Genomic DNA, 20,658 nt, shown 5'->3' with positions numbered 1-20,658 from the left:
ATATATGTTACTTGTAGCTGAATACCTTGCAGCTCTGAGGTGTCAAAAGTGTGATGCTGTCATTTGAAATTGAGTGCTCTGTGACCTTTGTGAAACGTGTGGTATGTGTATCTGAAATCTTAGTGTGCCCTAGAGAACCCTAACAAGCTCTTAAATGGCACAGTCAGCTAGAAGCTTTCAGCAGTGAGCTGGCGTGAGTGAGTTGTAGGGATATGTTCTTGTGTCTGGTAACTGGTCATTTCAGATCCCACTCATATGTTAAAAAACCTGAAAAACCTGAAGGCAAACTTTCATGGGACACCTGAGCATTTGAGTTGCTTTGAAATTCAGATTTAAGATTTTTAAATCACTGAGAGAAAACATTTTCAAAGGTCACAGGGTTTTTTAACTAAGTCTTAACACTTTGCTGCAGTTTCAGTTTAGGAAAATGCTTCATGCAACTGATTGTAAGCTAACTTTTATCTTTGTCTTTTAGATCTGCCACAGTTGTCTGAGGCGTTATACTTACTGATATGTTTGTTTTACTTATAAGTAATACAGCTATTATTTATGTAGGATTGCTTGCAAAGGGAAGTACACAACCGCTAATCATGTTTTTCTTTTGACTGCTTCTCTATGACCCAGCTTTTGACTTCTGGGACATATAATTTCAATCATAATTCAGTGATACTCTAAACGAATGCTCGATTTGTACTGCATCAGATTTAAAACTGAATTCTGGCACTCCTTCCTCATTTATGCAATACTCACCTCTATCACTCTGATTACAGTTTCTGAACCCTTTAATGAGAGGGTTAGAGAGTGAAATACAGGTTCATGGCAGGGTACTAGCCATCAGTTTCTCAGAGAATAAAAGTATTTGATCATGTTGCTTTGCATAGGCTCCAAGCCCATGTATATCAATTTAGTTCAATTATTTTTTTTATATTCAACTTATCATTCCCAAATAGCAGATGTACATATAAACCAATCTCTGGCTTCCTGTATCCCCAACACAAATTTATTTTCTACCAATGGAGAAAAAATATGAATCCCCTTCTGTGGTAGAATCTTCTCTATCTGCTTTTCTGAGCAGATCTAGCTCAGAAATCTGTTTAATCTCAACAGTGGTTACAAATAACTTACCTGAGTTGGCAAACTCAAAGTAGGTATGTTTTTTGTCTTTTCCTTGTTCAGATGCATTACACTAGAGGTAGGGGCAGCACTTTACTTTAAGGATTAAGCTAAGGTCTTTGGTTTAGTTTTGCTTTATTTTTTTCAGCTAAGGAACCCAGCATGACTAAACTGTGCCTTGATTCGTGATTAACTTCAGATTTCTTTCTGCTCTCCCTGCCAGCATGCTGATACTGTAAAAAGTTGCTCAGACAAGATATAACAGTTGCCTTTATGTTTGTGTACAGACTAAATTGTTCAGTTTTTGAGAGGTATGGCAGTAATTTTTTTTCACTACCTCCTCAAGTCAGTTCTCATGTATAAATCCTTTTTTACCCCTGTTTTAGGTGCTCTTCAGGTGCTCTATCAAGCAATACTCTTTGGGGTTTTTTGGTGGTTTTTTTTTTTGTTTTTTGTTTTTTGTTTTTTTTTTTTTTTTTTGTTTTGTTTTGTTTTTGTTTTTGTTTTTTTTTTTTGTTTTTTTTTTTCCTTTTCATCTGCCATGCAAAAGCTGTATGGTTGAGTGACAGCCAGATGGAACCAAACTTCCACTGTGCTTAGAGAACAGTTTAACTCTCTAGCCAGGCAACGTTTGCTTTAGGGTGAGCTGAACAGCCTTCTCAGCTGGGTGGTATAATTAGTCTATGGAAATCTAGTTTAGGTATAGGCACCTGAGTTTCAGACTTAATGGGAGATGAATGAGCCTTTACTTTTGCAAAATACTGTGAAAAACTAGGGAGTGTCTAGTTCTGTACCATTGGAAAAAGTATTTGAGACCATCCATCAGACTTTCCTTAAATAATCCCATCGTGTCAATTTGACAGGGTTTCCACTCTTTTAATAAATTCAAATTTCCCTTAAAGAAAAACAAACCCACCCCCCAAACCATTACCAAAACAAAAATACTACCATAGTTTTAAATCTGAAGTTAAAAAGTTTAATTCCTTTGCGTTGGAGGTCTTTGGTCTCTGTTGTCCTTGCAATACTCATTGACATTGAGTCTTCATTTCAGCTACTTCTGTTACAGTTTCACAAAGGTGCTGCTGATGCCTGGCTCAAGCATTGCTAAAAAATAGTTGTTAGAGCATCTGAGGTGAGAAAAGCCAAGGCATCCAGCACACCTCCCACTACTTCTATTCCTGTACTCACTCCTAGAACACTTGTAACATAGACAGAATTTTTAAATGCCTGATGAGAATTACTGGGAAAGTAACTATGTGGAGAACACTGAGATAATTTACATATTTTATGGATGACTGATTTTAGTATAAAAAACACTTCTTAAAGAATGTTCTGTAAGTAAATGTTTAGCATGATGCTCTGAAAGCAGGGGAGATCAGTTCTCACATGATTCTTAAAAAGGATATACAACTATAGACTCTGAAGAGGTAATAAAAATATATGTAGAGCACAGAACAAATTTAATCTCTTTAAAAAAAAAACAAATCCTGCAAATCCTGGCTGTAGTGTAGACCAAGTATGTTCTCCACTGTGTTTGCACAGCAGTAAGGGTTTTAGGTTAACATCCATGCTTTGTGATGTTTGAATTCTTTTCCCATATACCCCTAAGGCCTCCTCCAGCAGAGCTGAGAACAGGTTGTCTCAGGATAGAAGAGCGTTAGGGACATCTACTACCCACAGAAAACTCAGAGCTCTAAGTATGAGAACAGAACAAAAAAAGCTTTTATGTTTTAAAGAATTAAAAATAAACTCTACATAAATTCATCGTTACAGTGAAATATTGCTTAGTTCCAGCAGCTCAGTTGCTTTTTTAGCTAAAATACAGACCATGCCTTAGATGAAGGCAATTTCCATTCCAAATCCTAGCTTTGCCAGTTCACGTTAAACGGCAAATCAGTCTGAAGGGAAATTGCACACAAAAAGTATTTGAATCCAACGCTGTTAATCTATTTTTCTTCTGTGCAGATCTCAAAACAATGAGTGAGCGACTCAAGAACAGGTACTACGTGTCTAAGAAATTATTCATGGCAGACTTGCAGCGAGTCTTTACAAACTGCAGAGAGTACAACCCCCCCGAGAGTGAATACTACAAATGTGCCAATATACTGGAGAAATTCTTCTACACAAAAATTAAAGAAGCTGGATTAATTGACAAGTGACACTGTCTTTTTTACAACCAAATAGCGTGCCTATGTTATGGACAGGGAAAGCCGTTCTATATCTGAGTTGTGGGACTTCCAAGAAACTTTTGTTTAATACTTAGCACTTTTAAAAACCCTTTTAGTTTTGCAAACATGTATTATACTGAAGTTACAAAAAGTATTTTATTAAATGCTTTATAATGTATTTAATTATGGAATATTTCTTTTGTGTGCCGATTACCTTATGTTCCTAATAAGTTTATCAGCTACAGCCTCAGAAACCCCACAAACATGGGGGAAGTTGCACATGTTTGGGAAGATGAAGAAAATTTCCAGACAACAGATGTTATAGATTACCTAATGTTATAGCTACCTAATGCAGTACCTATTTGATAAAGTTTTATTATTTTTTCCAGTAAAAAAGAAAATCGTAAGGGAAAACAACAGGTTGGGGGGAGGGGGTTCCAAAACACTTGTTTCTTTGTAGAATCTTTTTATAAGATATTATTTTTTAAAAGAAACACTCAGCTGGTTGAGAAGCTGTGAGAGAAGAGCAGTCAGTTCTGAAAAAGGACTGCCTGTGATCTTTGATAGATGCAAGTTTTTCTATTAATTTTCAGTTTTGATAAATATTTTACCTGCAAATTGTAATCTCATAACCACTCTTAAAAAAAAAAAAAATCTGGCTAGATGCGTAATGTCAGTGACTTGGCTTATGCAGGACATAAGTACCCAAAATATCTTTAGAGACTACTTTGCATCTACTAGACAATTTTAATTGGCTTAGTAGAGTTAAGGTTTTATGCACTTCATGATCCACCCTACTTACTACTCCTCACTGCTAAATTCTTTAGATTGTTCAGCAGAAATAAGACTATTGTACACAAAGGAAGCCAACATAGGACAGCATCGAGCTTAGCTACTTGGCTCTGTGGTAAACTGGATTTTCTACCAAGCTTTATTGTAAATGCATATTAACTGTGATTACTTAGACCCGGGAACATATTAACATTTTACAGCTCTTAGTATATTTTCAGAAAGAACACCCACTCATATATACATATAATATATATACACATTTTGCTGCTTACACTACATCTAAGAGGTACACCTAAATCCTTAATGTAGATCAGTACAGGCCAAAAAGCTGTCCCTTGACATTTTCTAATTAGTTTGTAAATTATGACTGCGTTTGTGAAAAACAGATTAAACTTTCATTCTTGATGTTTTATATTTACAGAAGTTAAACTGGTAAAATTCAAGTTGTGAGACTGAGAAAACCAATCCTGTGGTGTGTCAAAGAATCTATTCCTGCAAAATGCCTGTGCAATGTTAGATCACAGATCAATTCAGAAAGATGTCAGGAACTATCTAGAAGTAGTAAATGTGGTACCCAAGGTATTCAAAATGTTAATGCTGGACTTGCCATCGTGTTTTGTATGAATTTAGTCTGACCTACATTGGGATCTATAACAAAGGTACAGTGAGTACTTTTTCTTTAATAGCCAGAGCAGGATGCTATAAACCTGTTTTGTAGATTGGGCCTACAGATGCATCTGTTAAGCTTGGTAACCTGTGAATTTTTGTTATTTTCAGAGTAGATTTTCTTATCGTCTTTCAATCAGATTGTCTCTTCTATATTGAAACGTGTTTTCTAATTTAAGAATTAATATTTTCATAGATACTGTGCAATAAAGTTATGGTAGGATATGTGGTTTTGCAAATGCTTTAACAGCTGATGAACTTTACATTTGTCAAATTAATATATTGTACTGGTACAGAATAGTTTTAAATTATATATGTACAAAACCCTACTTATTTTGGTCTCTTTTTTTCATTACTTGGTACTTGTGATACAAACACCCATACTGAAGCACAGTGAAGCTACAGGAGTGCTGTCAGTGCCTCTTCCAGGTAGGATAGAGTTCACCAAGAGCTGAGCTCTGATCAGTCCAAGTAGCATTCCCAGATTTATGGTAACTGAGACACGGTGCTCAAAATCAAAGTTTTGATTTTTTCACTTCAAAGCATGCTTATGCTATTTGCTGGTATTTGTCTTCAAGAGTCCTTTACTCACAATACATAATATATATAGCAGCAAACTTCAGTCGAGGTTGAGCTTGTACCATCACCAGATGGTCACTTATTATGGTCACATCAGCAAAGCCTGCACCTGTCCAGTATGTGACAGATAATTAGGGTAGGAAGAGATTTTTTTTCCCCCCCATCCACTCAGATTTGGTCCTGTGAAAGTGTTCTGTTCTGTGGGTTGCAACAGTAGCCAAGAGCTGTTTTACTGAACACTGCAAGTGAAAGCAGCTGAGATGAGGAAGGACTGACTTTTTCCTTACACATTTCCATCACTTTTTCAAGCTTGCTTAATCCAGTAAGGAAAAAACCACCCAGACCCACCACACCTACCTTTAGGTGCTCTGCAATCACCCTGTTCTTTTTCTTTCCCTGATAAAAGAGCTGTTGGAGATTTGTTTCATGAAATAGCACCCGAGGTTCACAGAATACCCTTAAGGATCATTCAGTGCACCTCTTACATGAATGGCCGACACAGGGACTGGACCCAGAGCCTTGGCATTATTAGCACCAGGCTCTAACCTCTATAGTTCAACCACTCTGCTTAAGTTCCTCTAGTACTAGAATTCCAGACTGAGATGGTGAGGCCTTGTGGCTAGAATTTTAGGATACAAAGGTAAAGTTTCCATTCAAACCTCTGAAGGCTGTGTTGTGAATGGCTACTTTCAAACACTCAGTAGCTGCAGCTAGTATTATTGTTGAGAGCCATGGAGGAAATTAAAAGTAAAATAGTTATTACCAGTTTTCTTACACAAAGGGAGAGATCTTGCACCTATTGAAGTGGGACAGGCAGTCTTGCAAAACAAAGGAAGAGTGTGTAGTTTTTGTGTTTTCCCATTAGGTGTTTGGAATGTAGCTTTCATTTGGGTTTTCACAAACCCATGAATTCTTAAGTGTGGCTCAAGCAAAGTAAAAGTAGTTTGAGTGGTAGAGTTGATACTACTTGTTCTCATATGCAGCCTAGTGTGGTACCAAATAGCACAAGCTCAGACGTGGCACCTCTACCTCTGGGAAAGGCACTGGGCAAAGCAGGGACAAAATTATTATAAACTGTTAGGGATGTCCTGCAACAGCTGGGATCCAAGTGGAGCCTTCTTCACCTACCTCCATGATAAATTTGCTTTGTTTCTCTCTGGTTGATTCTAACATGCACTCAATGCAGGACCAACTAAGCCTAAATTGCTGCTTTTGAGAGCTGCAGCTACAGAATCAAATTGCAGCTGCTAAGCTGCTTCTAAATACTGTTTATGCCACCACATAAGATGGGGAGAGAGTACACAGGCCTGTAATGCCCACTACTGACATTCGTGCCCTTGGAGCAATTATGGAAGCTATGCCAAAAGAACACTAACCCACTCAGAGCTGCTTCGAAGCACAAAGGTGTTTATTATAACATTCAACATGAAACTACAACCATCACATAACCAAGATCTGTACAAACACAGTTATTAAAAATACTTCCTGCCCAAAACGTTTTAAGTGCCTGAAGTTCACTCATATAATGACATTCACAGTCTTATCCATCAGAGATTTCTCCTAACTCCCAGATCCATTCAAAAGGACCTTGAATAGAATCACTTTAGGTACAAAAGTAATCAACCCATATCATTAAAAATAAGTCACTAGAATAAATCCAGGCCCCCTTAATCTGATATCCCTAACAGTAGACACACAACTATTTACATATTTATAGAACATATTGTGCAATAAAATATTTCATCCAGGAAATTACGTTCTTCATGGCAGATGCATGGTTTTGCTGAAAAGCTCAGAGACAAGTAACCAATTTCTCATCGTATTTTTTCATAGAATCTTTCTTATGAGAACGTCGTTTAGCATCTTTTTTCTGCTTGAAAATTGGAGAAAACAGGAACTTTGTATCTGTAAATGGATCTCCTCTCCTGAGCTTCCTGTTTAAAAAAAAAAAAAAAAAAGGCAAAACTGAGTTCTGTTCCCTATGCCACTTAAAACAATAAAACTTCTAGCTAGTAAGTTTCATTTCACATGAACTAGGCTGTATTACTAACTCTAGACTTCTCAGAATGAGCTCTTCTGTTAAGGTCTTCTTTTCAAGGTATAAATAAGCCTTTCAAATCCTCTGTTGGACGGAATATCATGAACTTCATATCAAGCTGCAAAGTAAAGAGACCTACCCTGTAATTCTTGGCTCTTTGTAGTTCACAGTAACAGAACAGCTCCGCCGCTTGCGTTTTGGAGACTGAAGTCCTTCACCTTCAGGGACAATTTCTGCATCCCCAGTGCTGGGGAGCACTGCAGCTGTATTGGTGACATCACAGAGATGCCCACGAGATGGCTCAGAAGGCTGCCCTGTGAAGAAATTAGGCACAGTTCAGTTCATTCAGGTAAGCGAGTTAAAAGAGAATCTAACCATTCTTAAAACATTACTCTTTTAGTTGCTATTAAAAAAAAACCAAACAAAAAACAAAAACCTAAAATAAAAAAGCTTAAATCTCCTAAACAATGTTAACTTTCAAGGAAACAAAACCAATTACAGAACACTTTCTGCACTTACTAATAGACTTATCACTTAATTTGTTGTTTTCAGTCTCTTCTTCGTGACAGAGCTTCTGCTCACGCTGTGCCAAACATCTTTTAGACCTTGGCCTTGGATGGATTGGTGAAATAGGGTTCTTGTCCACTGAACTTTGCCTTTTCTTTGATTTACTCTTGTAAGGCTCATAGAGGCTGTCATCTGAGTCCCCTGCAGTACTGCTTGACTCAATGGTATTGGTTTCAGCTGAGTCTTCTTCAGCCTCTACTTCAGTATCGCTGTTGTTCACCTTGTTTTGTCGAAAAGGTGTAAGATGGACACCCTCTTCCAAATGAAAGTCATAAGCATCACTGATGCTACCCAAGAAATTCAGCTTTTCTTTAGAAGCCTCTTTACCCAGTTTTCCTGGTTTTTGTTGGGAAGTAAGTGGCCCTTCTGGTTTTACTTTCTGGCGCTTTTCTTTCCCTCGTTGACGGTTTTCTCTGCTTTTACACTCCGGTTGTTTAAGATCACAATTACGTTTTAATTTGAACTGTGTAGTTTCAGAGTTTTTCTGCCTCAACACCAGCTCTGAATCCACCTTGCTTTCATTCAAGTGATAAACAGCTGCATTTATATTTCCTGTAGCACACTTCTCTAGACTTTCCTCAAGCCTAATTTCATTCTCTTCAGAAAGTTCTTTTACTGAATCAGGTGCTTCTAACTGTTCCAAGACACCAGTACAAAATACATCAAGGTTCCTCATCTTCGAAAAGTGACGTCTGGTGGACACACTTTTTGGTAACACGCTACCAAATCCAAACTTCACACTTGAAGAAATGTTTTCCACCTCCGGCTCTGTGTTGTTCAGATGAAAATAAGATAGCTGTCCTTGAAATTGAAGGGAAAATGTCATATTAAAGCCAGACAGAAAAACCACATTAAGATTTGTACAAAAATTCTGAACTTGTCAAAAATTCAGACTATTTTTTCTGTTTTCTCCACAGATTTTTATAAACTAGGATTTGGCAATTGAGATAAGCTCTGTTTAATATAGCTTCCATGCAGAAAGCAGTTAGGTAATATAACACTAGTATTTTCCTCTAAACTGTTCCTTTTGAAAGGTTATTTACAGGTCATTTATTTTTCTGAGTATATTGCTTTCGTTAACAAGTTTTTATTGATCACATAAATGCTAATGACAGTCTAAAGGTAATTTTACTTGGTCGAACTGTTTGGTAGATAATGAAACTGGATTGCATGGATAGAGAAGACAAAGAAGTTATAAATTCCTCCCCATTTTGCTGGGCATCTTCATTCAAACATTTTACCAGTGGACAGCATTAGTATTTCCCCTTTCTGACAATAAGTAGAAAAAAACTTGTCAGTTGCTTTAAAAGCAGCAATTTTCTAAACTTGTACTCATGTATTGTTTTCCTAATTTAAAATACAACAATGTCTGATACTTTGATTTAGTTACCTTCACTTGGAATTATTTTGGTAAAGGAAGTGTCACTGTTCGATTCCACACAGATCTTTGACAAAGAATTTCTGTCACCACCAGCTTCCATCCCACTTGGAAGTACAGGACTATCTTCAAGAACACATTTTAGAGGTCCCCTGGAGAAAGTACCAAAAGTAGTATTTACTGAACAGCAATGAAGTTAAGAACAGCAATAAAGTTAATTACAAGGAACAGTTTCATTACATTGGGTTTCTTCCCTTTTTCCAGTCAGAAAATTAAATTTCCTGTAACATAGTTTCCAAACATAAACAGGTATTAATCAATGATACTTACATTGAATGTGTTGGTCCTGAGACACTGCAACTGTTTGCAGGACCTGAAGAAAGCACTCTTTGATTCTGTCAACAAAATAAATCTTACTGTGATTAATGGCTGAGACAAGCTTGCACCATCTATGAATTTTAGACAATAGCAAAGCTACTCAAAGAAGGACCAAAGAGGCCCTTGACTCTTTCTTTTTGTCTGGCTAACACCAAGTGCTGTGGGCGTTAGCCGGACCCTGTACATCAGCACATTCATCACCAGCCCAATCTTACAGCAAACAGACAGGGGAAGGAACTGTGCACAAAATCCCAGAAAACCAGAGGGCTCCAACCACCACCTAGCAGAGCCTCAATCCCGCTTACAACCTACTTACACATCCCCCATAGCATGCACCCCTGGGATACTGGGAACTGTGGGACTAGTCCTTCCTCTGAACTAGGGCTCAGATCTAAACATGTATGTCCATCTATGGTGGAAGGAATGAAGGCCATCAGTAACAGAAGTCCTGCTCCTCAAAAGGAAAAGGCACTTGCCATGTCTACGGAACACAAATTCTTTGCTGGGCCAAGGAGAGTGACTGAGTCCAGTAAATTCTGAGAGACTTTGGAAATTATCTCGTTCAAGGCTGACAGTCGATTCTAACGGACAAAGGAAGGACGGTAAAACTGTTACTATCATACTCATATCCACTACAAACTTATCAGCATTATGAGATAACTAAAATCTGAAGAAACATCTGTCACATGTGATAAACCCCTTGTAAAATTAATTAAGATTTTTAAGATTTTATGTTTACTCTTTCTTATTTTAAGCAAATGAGAATGAATAGTGAGAAAAAAAGGGTTCATTACCAGGTGTCAAGGTATACAAGCCAGCATACCAAGTTAGGGGAAAAAAACCCCTGGTGAACATAATGAGTTAATGCTTTATGAAACATTTAAGGTCATAAAGATATCTGTCAATGGATTGGCACAGATTCAGATGTTCAGGTTCATGAGCTTATATTGTTATTATAAAAATACCTCCACATGTCGTTGTTCTTGCTGGAACCTGTGATTTCTTTGCAAGTCAAACATCTGAATCTTCAAAATGTGATAATCTTTCCTTAGCTGAAGAATGGTAGCTTCAGCTTCCCTCAGTTTGAGCTTTTCTTCTTGCAAGGACAGAGCCAGATCTCTGTTGTTTGCCTGAATGATCTTCATTTTGTTGGAGCTGTTTGCTGCAACAAAACAGTGAATGTTTCAAATGGGATTGAAAAAAAGATAAATAAATTATAAACCCTAAGATATTTAAGCATCTTACTTGCTCTTTTGGCCTTTACGGTGGAGAACTGGGTCGTTTTACCCAGCCTTGACCATTTCTGAGTTCTTTTCTCTCTCATCCGTTGTTTTATATCACTCAGACTGTCTTTGAAGGACTTCCTCGAGTGTTCTGCCATCTTCTTCTACCTTTAAAAGTAGAAAGGGTGAAGAACCCATAAAGCTGGGATTGCACCACGTTCCCCCAACGCCGAAAGAAAAGACACAGGGCAGAGGAGTAAAGCTCGAGGCAGTTTTAAGCGGATGTACACACAGAACAGAGACCCACAAACAGGACCAGACACGCAGCTACGGCCTTTCTCACCGCAGCTGCTACAGCGTGGCCGCTGTCCCGGCCAAGCGTTGGCTGAACTGCAAAACGCTCGGTGCCCGCGGCAGGGCCGGGGCGGGCTTTAAACACCGGGACCGGAGCCAAGAGCTGGGCTGGCCTCTCCCGAGGCGCCGGCAGCCGGCCCCCTGCTCCTCTAACTGCAGGCACAGCGTGCCAGCACCCCGCACCGGCCCGCCGTACCTCCTCGGAAGAGCGAGCGCAGAGCCGGGCACCTCCCCGCGACCGGCCGCCCGAGCCCCCGGCGGAGGCGGGAGGGCCGCTAAGGATCCGGGCGCAGCGGCAACAGCGGCCCGGATTTTCCCTCGTCCCGCGGTTCGGTGCTCCCCCTCTCCGTCCAGCTCCTTATCTCCCCGCAGCCCCGCCTGTACCCCGCTCCGCACTCAGCTCCCACTCCGGCCTCACCCGGGAAGCGCAGGAGCGGCCGCTGGACCCCGCGGGGCGACACCACCCGCACCCGCAGCCGCCGCCACGCGCCGTTCAAACGCCGCCGCCGCCGCTTCCCATTGGTGCGTCCCGATCCGCGTCACGCCGCGAGCGCCGCGCCGCTTGGCCCCGCCCGCCTCCGGCATCGGCTTAGCAACCGCGGAGCGGCGGCGGGGCGGGGCGAGCGGTGCGGGTTAAATGGCAGGGCCGGGGGGGTAAAATCCTTCGTCTGGGATGCGTGGTTAACAGTGGGCGCTTCTTGCGGCAGTAGCAGGATGAGCCTTTCAGGCTTTGGAATTGCCCTTTGGGAGTTACCCACCCCAGGCCGTGAAGTGTAGGGCAAGTGTGAGGGCAAAGCAAACAATTTGATGGGTGAAGGTCTGGGTGTTAACGCCTTTGAAATAAGTCTTGATGTCTCTACTAACTCTGGGCAGCGGGTTTGTGGCAGAGCCCAGACAGCTTGGCTTGTGAAACAGACAAGGGTCTGCACAGCCTGAGTTTCTGAACTCTGGGGCAAAATAGTAGTTTCAAGGGGGAATATGTGGTAGGCGGTTCGGGAAGGCTGTACCTTCCCTGTACCTCAGCTGTGGGGAAAGGAAGAGGGCAACACGTGGCCGGGAGTTCAGGGTAAAAGAAGGATGTGCCCTCTGAAACCTCGAGGGAGAAAACCCAGCACGTGTGTGCCCCAGTAGATTTCCCCTTTATTCGCATGATGAAGATGAAGGACTCCTCCGTCTCCTTTTTTGGACATAAGCCTCTTTGGCGTTTGTGGATTTTCCTGACAAGCGTGAGGGAATTTACATCTTCTGTGTGTTTATATGCATCTTGTCCGCGGTGTGCTGAACCTTGCTTAACCATTGAGAGAAATGGGAGAAAAAAAAAAAAAAATCAGCTAAACGATGTCTTATTAACAGAATAAGTGATATTCTTGATTCTGTTAAATCAGCGCTTCATAGCTGTTACACTTTTTTTTTAACCAGCTATTCCCGATTTCCTGGTTTTACTCATTACAGCTTGGATGTGTTGTGGCAATCTGATTTCAAACTTGAAAAATTCTTATGGATCGTGACAGAAGGCATGATGTGCGTGCTTTTGTCCTTTCCCGCTCCTTGCAAGGTCATGTAATTTTTGTTTTTCCAGTTTAGCCTTGAAAGCCTCATCTATGTAGTTTTTACAGTGGTGTAAATGAATATCTGACTTACTCTCCTACTTCATCAACAGATGCCGTTAAAGTTGGTGTTGCATTCCTGTTAGCAGAGAAAGCATATCCTTCTATATATCCTGCAAACCCGGACCTGGATGCAGTGTGATAATCCCCTTTGGAGACATGAGATCATGTAAAAAAACCCCATATTTTTATTAGGATTCAGCGTGAAAAAATATGAGCAATTTACACACATTAGACCCGCTTACTTACTAGTAACACACAAAACCACAGCAACCCACAATCTTAGTTTCTCATTACATGTTTTTTACTTTATTCTTGTCTACTTGACAAGAATCAAGTTGAGTCTAACATCTACCATCCTTCCAGCCCTGAACAACTCTCCCAAATCCAAACAAAATCTCATAGGCCTGGGGGAAAAGAAAAATAAAGATTTTTACAAACCCAACCAAGCAACCAAAAAAACCCCAAACCACCCTAATTTCCCTTCTCCCCACCGCCAAACCAGAAGAAAAATAGAGGCATACTGGACATTAAAATCACGTAGTCAGTAGAAATGCTGATTTTCTGGTATTGTATGATTAACTTCACATCCCCTACCCTCAGGCCTCTCACTGTTACAAGGCAATAATTGGGGACACAATTGCGGCTCCACTCAGCCGCAGCAAACAGTGTCACCTGGAGCCTTGCAAATCTCTCTGTCTCTAAATACAGATGAAACTATCTCATTGAACTCAGCTTCTGGGGGCTTGGAGGGTTGTTTTTCAGCTTTTTTTTTTTTTCTTCTCAGCTAAGCACAGCTATTCTAACCCAAAGCAATGCCTTTCCCTACAAACTTTGTCTTGCTTAAAGGCAGCAGGTGTTTCGCATTTGGCCAAGCAGCAATTGATAGTTCCCAGCAGTGCTGGTAAGGTCTTTTACCCATTAGTCATTTATTAGCTTGACACAAATACACTGATTGTGATTAAATGAACCTTGTTTTGATTAAAAAATAATGCTTTCCTCATTACTATCCAAGTGCTACTCTTAATTTTTTTTTGTCCTGAGTATACTTATATCAAGATTTAAAATCCTCTCTTCACCCTCTTCTCATTCCATTGTTCCCATCAATTTTGTTACAGCTCTTTCATAAACAATTTGGAATCTTTCTGCAGATTATCTTTGATTTATTCTATTTGAATTTCTATATTCTGATAATCACAGTTTCACCATTACTGAGGTGTGCTCATTTGTGCATTAGTCTCATTTCCAGACAGCTGTGTTTCTATTAAATTATTTGCAGGTTACACCCTCTGTATAACTTTATATATTTATAGTAGAGGATTCCAAGTAGTGAATTTTTCTAACTCAACTGAATCTTTGCTGTAAGCAATTTCACGTTTTCCTCTATAAAGATTGATGCTGTCATTGATGCCAGAGTTGCTGTGGATTATTAGTTTATTTCTAGCTGGTTTACTCATGTGGCAAGGCAGCTGCTGCTGAGACTGGAATTGCAGTATGAAAAGATTTGCTCTCATCTTAGATTTATTGTCTTGCATTACAAGGCAAGAGTTGCTTCATATAATGACAGCAAATTACAGGAATTGGAGCTGTGATTCTGGGAGCGTTCTGGATACTTTTTATCAGGGTTGTCTGAGTGTGATGTTACATGGTGACCTCCAATGCATTCTGTTAGGGCTCAAAGTTAGAAAGTTGTTTTTCCCAGCTAAGCAAACGATCAGATATGAAATATCCTATGCAAATTTAATTAGTTACTTTTATTGCTACCAACACCAATGCCTTCAAATAAATGGAATTTTAACTTTTTGAGTGAATGCTTATGAGAGGCATTAGTAATCCAGTACTTGATGGAAAATATTTTTAAAACTTCTACTGGTTTCAATAACAAGATGAAAGGTATGGCTCTATAAGAACTGACATTTAGGCTTGCTGTATCTACTTTTTCACACTTTTTTGGTGATCACCAGTAGGGCACAGAAGAGCAGCCATGATGTGGTGACCAATGGCAAGCTTTTGTTGATGCAGGCAGCTGGATAACCACCAGATACCCAACTTAAATACCCCACCCATCTTTTCAGTTGCTCCATGTCTAACTCTGCATCAGACAACCACAGTGGTGATGTTTGTACTGTCTGGTGTATCAGAGTAACTCTGTTAGAGTAGTAGATATGACTCATATTTTACTGCCTCTACCACAAAGAGATACAGAGCTGGAAATCACAGTGTATGGAATGCAGTGCATACTGTGAGGACAAAAGGAAAAGTGTATTCAATATGCTTTGGAATACGTGTAGTACCAATTAATGAATGCTGCAAAGTGTTCTCTGTTAAAGGACAAAATTTATTGTCTATATCCTTCCTTTAGCCGAGAGAGAGACTGGTTAGTGGCACACAGGACTGTCTCGCTTTACCTTTGGGGTTTGGGAAGACCATTTATGTCTTGCTGAGTCAGCCCTGTTCTCATTTGCAGTGACATGCACACTGATGCTGCCTTGCAGTGCTTTTCTGCCTGGCCACTGGATGGCTCCTTTGTGAGCTGTCTTCAAACTGTTCAGCTCTGATCAGCTTGGAGTAGGATGTTTGTAGCTATCATTGCCTTGGAAGAATCATGACAGGAGTCTAAGAATATTTGATGTGTGAGAACTGTGGGGACTGCAAGATGCTGATGCACCCTCTTCTTCCTGAAAACAGAAAAGCAGCAAACATTTTTTGAAGAAGCTGGCACAGACATATTTGAGCAAAAAAGGTGTACCAGCTTGAGCAAGTTTGGATGAAAATCCGATAGAAATCACGACCTGAAAAGATTTTGACAACCAGATAATTGATATTTGTCTTTCAGCAAGGTTAAAAAAGAAATGTGAGCATTCTTTGGTTTCATTATTTTTATGTCTGTCCCTATGTGCTATTTCTTTCATATTTTGGAAAGATTTATCAAATTAGAGCCATAAGTTGCTAAAGTTCAGATGATTTCTGTTTTGGAATATGTTATTAGTATTACATTCTCTATTCTAAGTTATCCATAACCACTTTCTAATTACAATGCTAATATTATTCTTTCTCAAAAATGTGGTTCTACTTACAAGCAAAACCACAAACGTAAGAGGAAAAGACGCCAGAGTTAATTGAAGCATGAGGCAACATGGGTTTCATTTAGCTAAATTAATTAGCTATAAATCAGCATTTCTACATTAGTTGTATCAGTGTCTTTTTGATGTAAATATGTGTTCTAAATTGTTCTAAATGCATATATATACATAAATCTTTATGTTCTAATTAATCCTAAAATGTTTTCAATTATTAATCAGTTTAATGTGAGTAAGGATGTGAAAGATTAATAACTACCTTGATCTGTTCATGAGAGATATTCCAGAGACAAAAATATATGCAGTGATTAGTATATGGGTCAGATCCAGCTGTGTCTTCCACTTTGGACACTCTGAATTATACATGTCTGAGTTGCCACCAAACCTTTCCTTCCAGTGCCAGGAAAAATCCCAAAAGAGTGTCTTAATCCATAGCAGTATGCAACAATATAGGTGCCAATCTGAAACCTTGAAACTACATGGTCTAATGAGCAAAGAGGACTAACGTGTCCAAAGTGTGCATAAAATGGACATTTTGTCGACATTTCCGTTGAGTACGTATCTTAATTTATCATTGTACCACCTGTCAGTAGACCAGAACAGTTCACAGCAGTTCCAGAGTATGCAGTCAGAGGCAACTTCCTCCCCCTTAAATTTTCTACCCCCAAGTCTCCTACTAACCTCTGTCTCCCATTATTGAAGTGAAGATTAGCACTGGTTGTTATTACCCAGTTTTTCCTGAAGAATAAATAGCTCAGTAGTAGAATATGCCACTGGTAGTATTGTAGCATAAAGAGACAAAGCCAAAAATGACCATTGGTGGTGATGATTGTGATGATGATGATGATGATGATACTATCAGGCATAATGGAACAAAACTCTTTCATGGATACAAGAATTAATTTTAGCGTAGCTTTTCCTAATGCTAATACACCTGTCATAATCTGAGAGGTGAATATTAATCATATGATAATTAGTGCAGAAATCCTGGATCCTGATGGAACAGAGTTCCACCGGCTTCCCACTCTTGCATACCTTCTCTCTCTCCAAGTGCTGCGGTGTCAGTGGACAGAGTCTTGGTTTATATGGGTAAACCTAGGGTTAAAGCTGACCTTTCTTTTTAAACACAACTACTCTTATATGTACACATTTACATGCAAGTATTTATTTGAGGCCTTGTTAGTAGTGTGCACAATCCTTACTGGCTCCTAAAGCCACAGCTAAAACATGATGAAAGACAGAGGACTGAAGAAATTAACAGCAGCATTTGGCATGCACATTGGCTGGGGCATACTGATACTGGGTAGGGAAAAAATGTCTTGACAGCCAACACTTCCTCTAGATCAGAATATTCAGTTAAGGAGGATTTTTATGAAGTGTAGAAAAGCAATTTTTCTTCCTGCTGGGGTTGTATCGCTGCAGTCAGCTCTCAGAGGTTTGGGTCATGGGTGAATGACTTTCAAAGAGCTAATCATTGTTCATAGGTGGGAGACAGAGATACAGATTGACACTTTGTTCTCTCCTGCACAAACACTTCTTACTGACTTTAGTCCACCACAGAGAACAAGACAGGGTAGACAGGGGAAGACAGGTTATAATGAATTATATAACCATAGTGGCCAAACATAGACAAAGAAGCAAACACCATTACCCCATAGTACTCTGTTTGATTCTGCTCCAGGTATGTTGCTTACTAAAATAGGCAGGATTGTTTTATTACTTGAACACTTTGTGGGAAATGCTGTGGGTGATACCAGACAGAAAACAAAGGCAAAAAAAGAGTGGTCAGTTCCAGAATAAAACCATACCCTGCAACCATCATTTGGTGCTTCTGTTGATAACAGATCTGCTCACACTGAAGTTGCAGTTTCTTTTGAAGAAATGAGGGGTTTGAATGACAAACACTCATGAGGCTCAACTGAAATCATAACTGTATGGCCAAAATGACATTATAACATTTGACATTAAAATGGCTTCTAAGGCTTGAGAATGTTTTGTTTCTGTAGCTTAGCTTGCCACTAACATCCTCATGTTTACTTGAAACAGATCTGTCACCAGCAAAAGTTTTAAGTGGCATGACAATGGTAAAGAGATATGGAAAGACAGCTGAACTGCTGCAGATGTGAACTTCAAGCATGACAAGATTTTTGACTGACAGAAAAGTGGAACAGAGGCAGAAGTCTTCAAGGTCTGTTATCTTTACACTTCTCTCTTCCTATGTTCCTCTGTATCTTGGTACTTTTTATCATTCTATTATCATGCTCTGCAACTGTACAGTAGTGTCCAGTGTTACAGTTTTTCATTCCCACAATTTCATCTGGTTTTCTGTCCTTTCAGAATATTTTCTCTCAGTTTTATTGGAGAAATCAGAATAAAAAGATACAATATTGTTATTTTATATTTATAGGCTGATACAAAGGGTATGGTAAGAACCAGAGATTGTATCAAGAAAGAGGAAGCAAAACTCCAGTATGTTGAAAAAGACTATGTTTTAATGGATGTTCCATGGTTCTTATAGTTTATTTTGTGTAATTCAAATATTTAAAAACTTAAGAACATTTGAACAATTAGTGTGAATTTGTGACCAAATTTCCTTCAAACTGAACTATTTAAATCAATAGGAATAGAGCACAGCATTTTTCATGATAAAATAATTGTAAAATGCTGGAATACTACTGAAAAAAGTAATTAAACTATTATGTCAAAAATCTTAATGTAATCAATATATTCCCAGAAAGTTTTTCACTGCAGTTAAGCCAACAATTTCTAAAATAAAAAGTTGGGAGGAGACTTAATAGAAACATTTCAAAATGCTTGAGTACAAAGCAGTTCTATAGAAATTTCATGAGATAAATTAGATTGAAGTAATTGTTTGCCAAGAAATAAGCACAGATCTGAACAGAGTTGCTCAAATAACAGTTTTCTGTGAAGCTGATGTAGGGAAAATGAAATTGCAGACATGGAGCCCGCTCAACATGCAGTCACCTCCCTGCACATCTCTCCTATCATTTTTGTGTTGGAAAGTAGATGTAGACTGTTGCAGAAGAGTCTCTGGGTTCCCTCTTATATACATTTACATAAAGCTACTTATTTCTGGCTTTCCTAGTTTAATTCCTACAGGCACTATTGCACTTGCATCAGGTACTCTGGCTGCTGCCCCAGTCAGCAAAGGAAATAAACACACAGACACATACACATACTGCTGGTTATCTTAGGCCAGCTAAGAAATTATGATGAACCCTAGGCCTCTCTTTTTTTCTCTTTTAAAGAGGTCTAGAAGCACAGAAGTTCTAGAAATAGGAGGAAGATACTGCTGTGCATAAAATAGGAGCTCAATGTGCACACCATATTTTATCTGGTTGCCTGTAGGCTGAACAACTACATTTTACCCAGCTGCAAACCCATTTTAGTTCTGTGATTTTTGTATAATTTGTCAGACTGTGCATTCTTCGATAGTAGAGAGGCTTAGGTCTTAGTGCATGGTCTTCTGTAGTCAACTGGAGTACTTACTAGTGAGCAAGGAATGAGGGAGTTTGCAGTTGTCATAATTCTTTTGCTAAAAATAATGTTTTCATGTGTCTCCCTTTGTACTGGCTTATTGTAGCTTATCTGTTGCCTCATGAAAACTCACTTCAGCTTTTTTTAATCCTGAAATCTTACACCAAAGTACAATTTAAATGCAGAATTACGAGGTATTTCAACCGAGTATTTCTTTTCTTCAGTGCAGCCTTTACCACAGACTTTACTAAGAACTACACTTTCTTCTTTTAATTTGTATTGTATTCTACCAGCTTGTTACTCTCTGCTTCCTGATTAAGTGGCTGTTTGACGCACAGTCAGTTTACAGTTTGGGATAACTGTGATTTTTAACTCTGGAGTGGGTGTCTTCTTATGGGCCAGAATTTGGTGTTGCTAGTTTTTGTTAGAGACAATAACTCTAACACTTACTGTTCAGGATTCCAAGGATTGCATTTCGCACTAATTTGTACTGAAGTCCATAAGTCATAAAAAGTCTGCAATTTCAGTGGAATAAAGTCCTAGAATTCCAAGGACAGAATCTTGGTGAAAATCTAGAAAAAACCCCAAGATTTTTGTTTTCCCTGATCTTCAGCATGGAAAATACATGTAATTGCCCCCACCTGCCCCTCTTAGGTGCATTGTCAGACTAATAAGGAATCTAAGCAGAAGTCTGGCTTTTCGAAGCATCTCAATGTGTTCTTCAAAAGGAGTCAGTTCAGATCCAGAGGTGATTTTCCTTGCTATTTTATTCACACCCCCCTGCCCTTTCTCAGAATAACACCAGGATCTAGGACACTAGCAGCTTCTATTGTTCTGCAAGGTTGTCTGTTCCCTCCTGTCACAAGATGCAGAGTGGAATGCAGCTTTGATGTGAAATGCCTCAGGCTTTCATCTTACAATGAGCTCCCCCAAAAGATCCAAAAAATTCTAGGCCAAAAAAAAGCTAAACTTTATTTAAATAAATAGTTGCATTTTGTCTTTTTTATATAAAGAAAACATGAGGCAACTTGTTGTGACACCACAGAAAAGAGATTTATGCGTTGTTCTCGTTCGCTATCACTGCAGACAGACCCTAGGTTTGAGCTGCTGGGAGCCCATAATTTCTGTGTAGTCCTGTTTGCAAGTTCTTTCCAGTCTTTCTGGAGTGTTCTTTCTTGTGAATGTCCTGTCTATTCCTTCTCGTGGTCTCCTCTGGT

The 20,658-nt window shown here is 39.3% G+C and overlaps 2 protein-coding genes and 1 long non-coding RNA gene across 9 annotated transcripts in view; 2 read left to right on the top strand and 1 right to left on the bottom strand.

Moving 5' to 3' along the window:
• Window positions 1-5,068, top strand: part of KAT2B (lysine acetyltransferase 2B) — a 40,307-nt gene extending 35,239 nt beyond the window's left edge. For 2 of the 4 annotated variants that reach the window (XM_066194662.1, XM_066194653.1), the window contains one exon: window positions 3,079-5,068. In XM_066194662.1, coding sequence (XP_066050759.1) covers window positions 3,079-3,272 — 194 coding nt within the window. In that variant the 3' untranslated portion in view covers window positions 3,273-5,068. The remainder of the gene's footprint in view (window positions 1-3,078) is intronic. The other 2 variants (XM_066194669.1, XM_066194686.1) reach the window with 2 other exon arrangements.
• Window positions 5,069-6,705: 1,637 nt separating this feature from the next.
• SGO1 (shugoshin 1) lies at window positions 6,706-11,773 on the bottom strand. Of its 4 annotated transcripts, none has more exons than XM_066194619.1 (9): window positions 11,675-11,773; window positions 10,925-11,070; window positions 10,645-10,841; window positions 10,156-10,260; window positions 9,632-9,696; window positions 9,314-9,453; window positions 7,876-8,724; window positions 7,496-7,670; window positions 6,706-7,252 (listed from the first exon to the last, which is right to left on the bottom strand). In XM_066194619.1, exons 2-9 carry the CDS (start codon window positions 11,058-11,060, stop codon window positions 7,111-7,113), a joined length of 1,809 nt encoding a protein of 602 aa, XP_066050716.1. In that variant the 5' UTR covers window positions 11,061-11,070; window positions 11,675-11,773; the 3' UTR covers window positions 6,706-7,110. The 4 variants fall into 4 exon arrangements, with proteins under 4 accessions (XP_066050716.1, XP_066050731.1, XP_066050724.1 ...); XM_066194634.1 differs by having other exon boundaries at window positions 10,925-11,066; window positions 11,675-11,754; XM_066194627.1 differs by having other exon boundaries at window positions 11,453-11,739.
• Window positions 11,774-11,941: 168 nt separating this feature from the next.
• Window positions 11,942-13,553, top strand: LOC136287927 (uncharacterized). Its single transcript, XR_010720446.1, has 3 exons — window positions 11,942-12,482; window positions 12,709-12,811; window positions 12,917-13,553. It is a non-coding gene; the product is annotated as an uncharacterized lncRNA (long non-coding RNA).
• The last annotated feature ends 7,105 nt before the right edge of the window (window positions 13,554-20,658 follow it).

This window comes from Chamaea fasciata, unplaced genomic scaffold (genome assembly GCF_029207755.1).
Source record: "Chamaea fasciata isolate MVZ Bird 193981 ecotype frontalis unplaced genomic scaffold, bChaFas1.0.hap1 SCAF_1, whole genome shotgun sequence".
Classification (NCBI taxonomy): Eukaryota; Metazoa; Chordata; class Aves; order Passeriformes; family Sylviidae; genus Chamaea; species Chamaea fasciata.
The sequence above is the reverse complement of the archived record's forward strand: the minus strand, read 5'-3'. Positions and strand labels throughout refer to the sequence as shown.

Coding starts and splice junctions, on each gene's coding strand:
- SGO1 (XM_066194619.1), bottom strand. CDS start 11,060: ATGGCAGAACACTCGAGGAAGTCCTTCAAAGACAGTCTGAGTGATATA. Junction 10,261..10,644: donor AAGAACAACGACATGTGGAG/GTATTTTTATAA, acceptor TTTGTCCGTTAG/AATCGACTGTCAGCCTTGAA. Junction 8,725..9,313: donor CAAAATAATTCCAAGTGAAG/GTAACTAAATCA, acceptor TTCAATTTCAAG/GACAGCTATCTTATTTTCAT.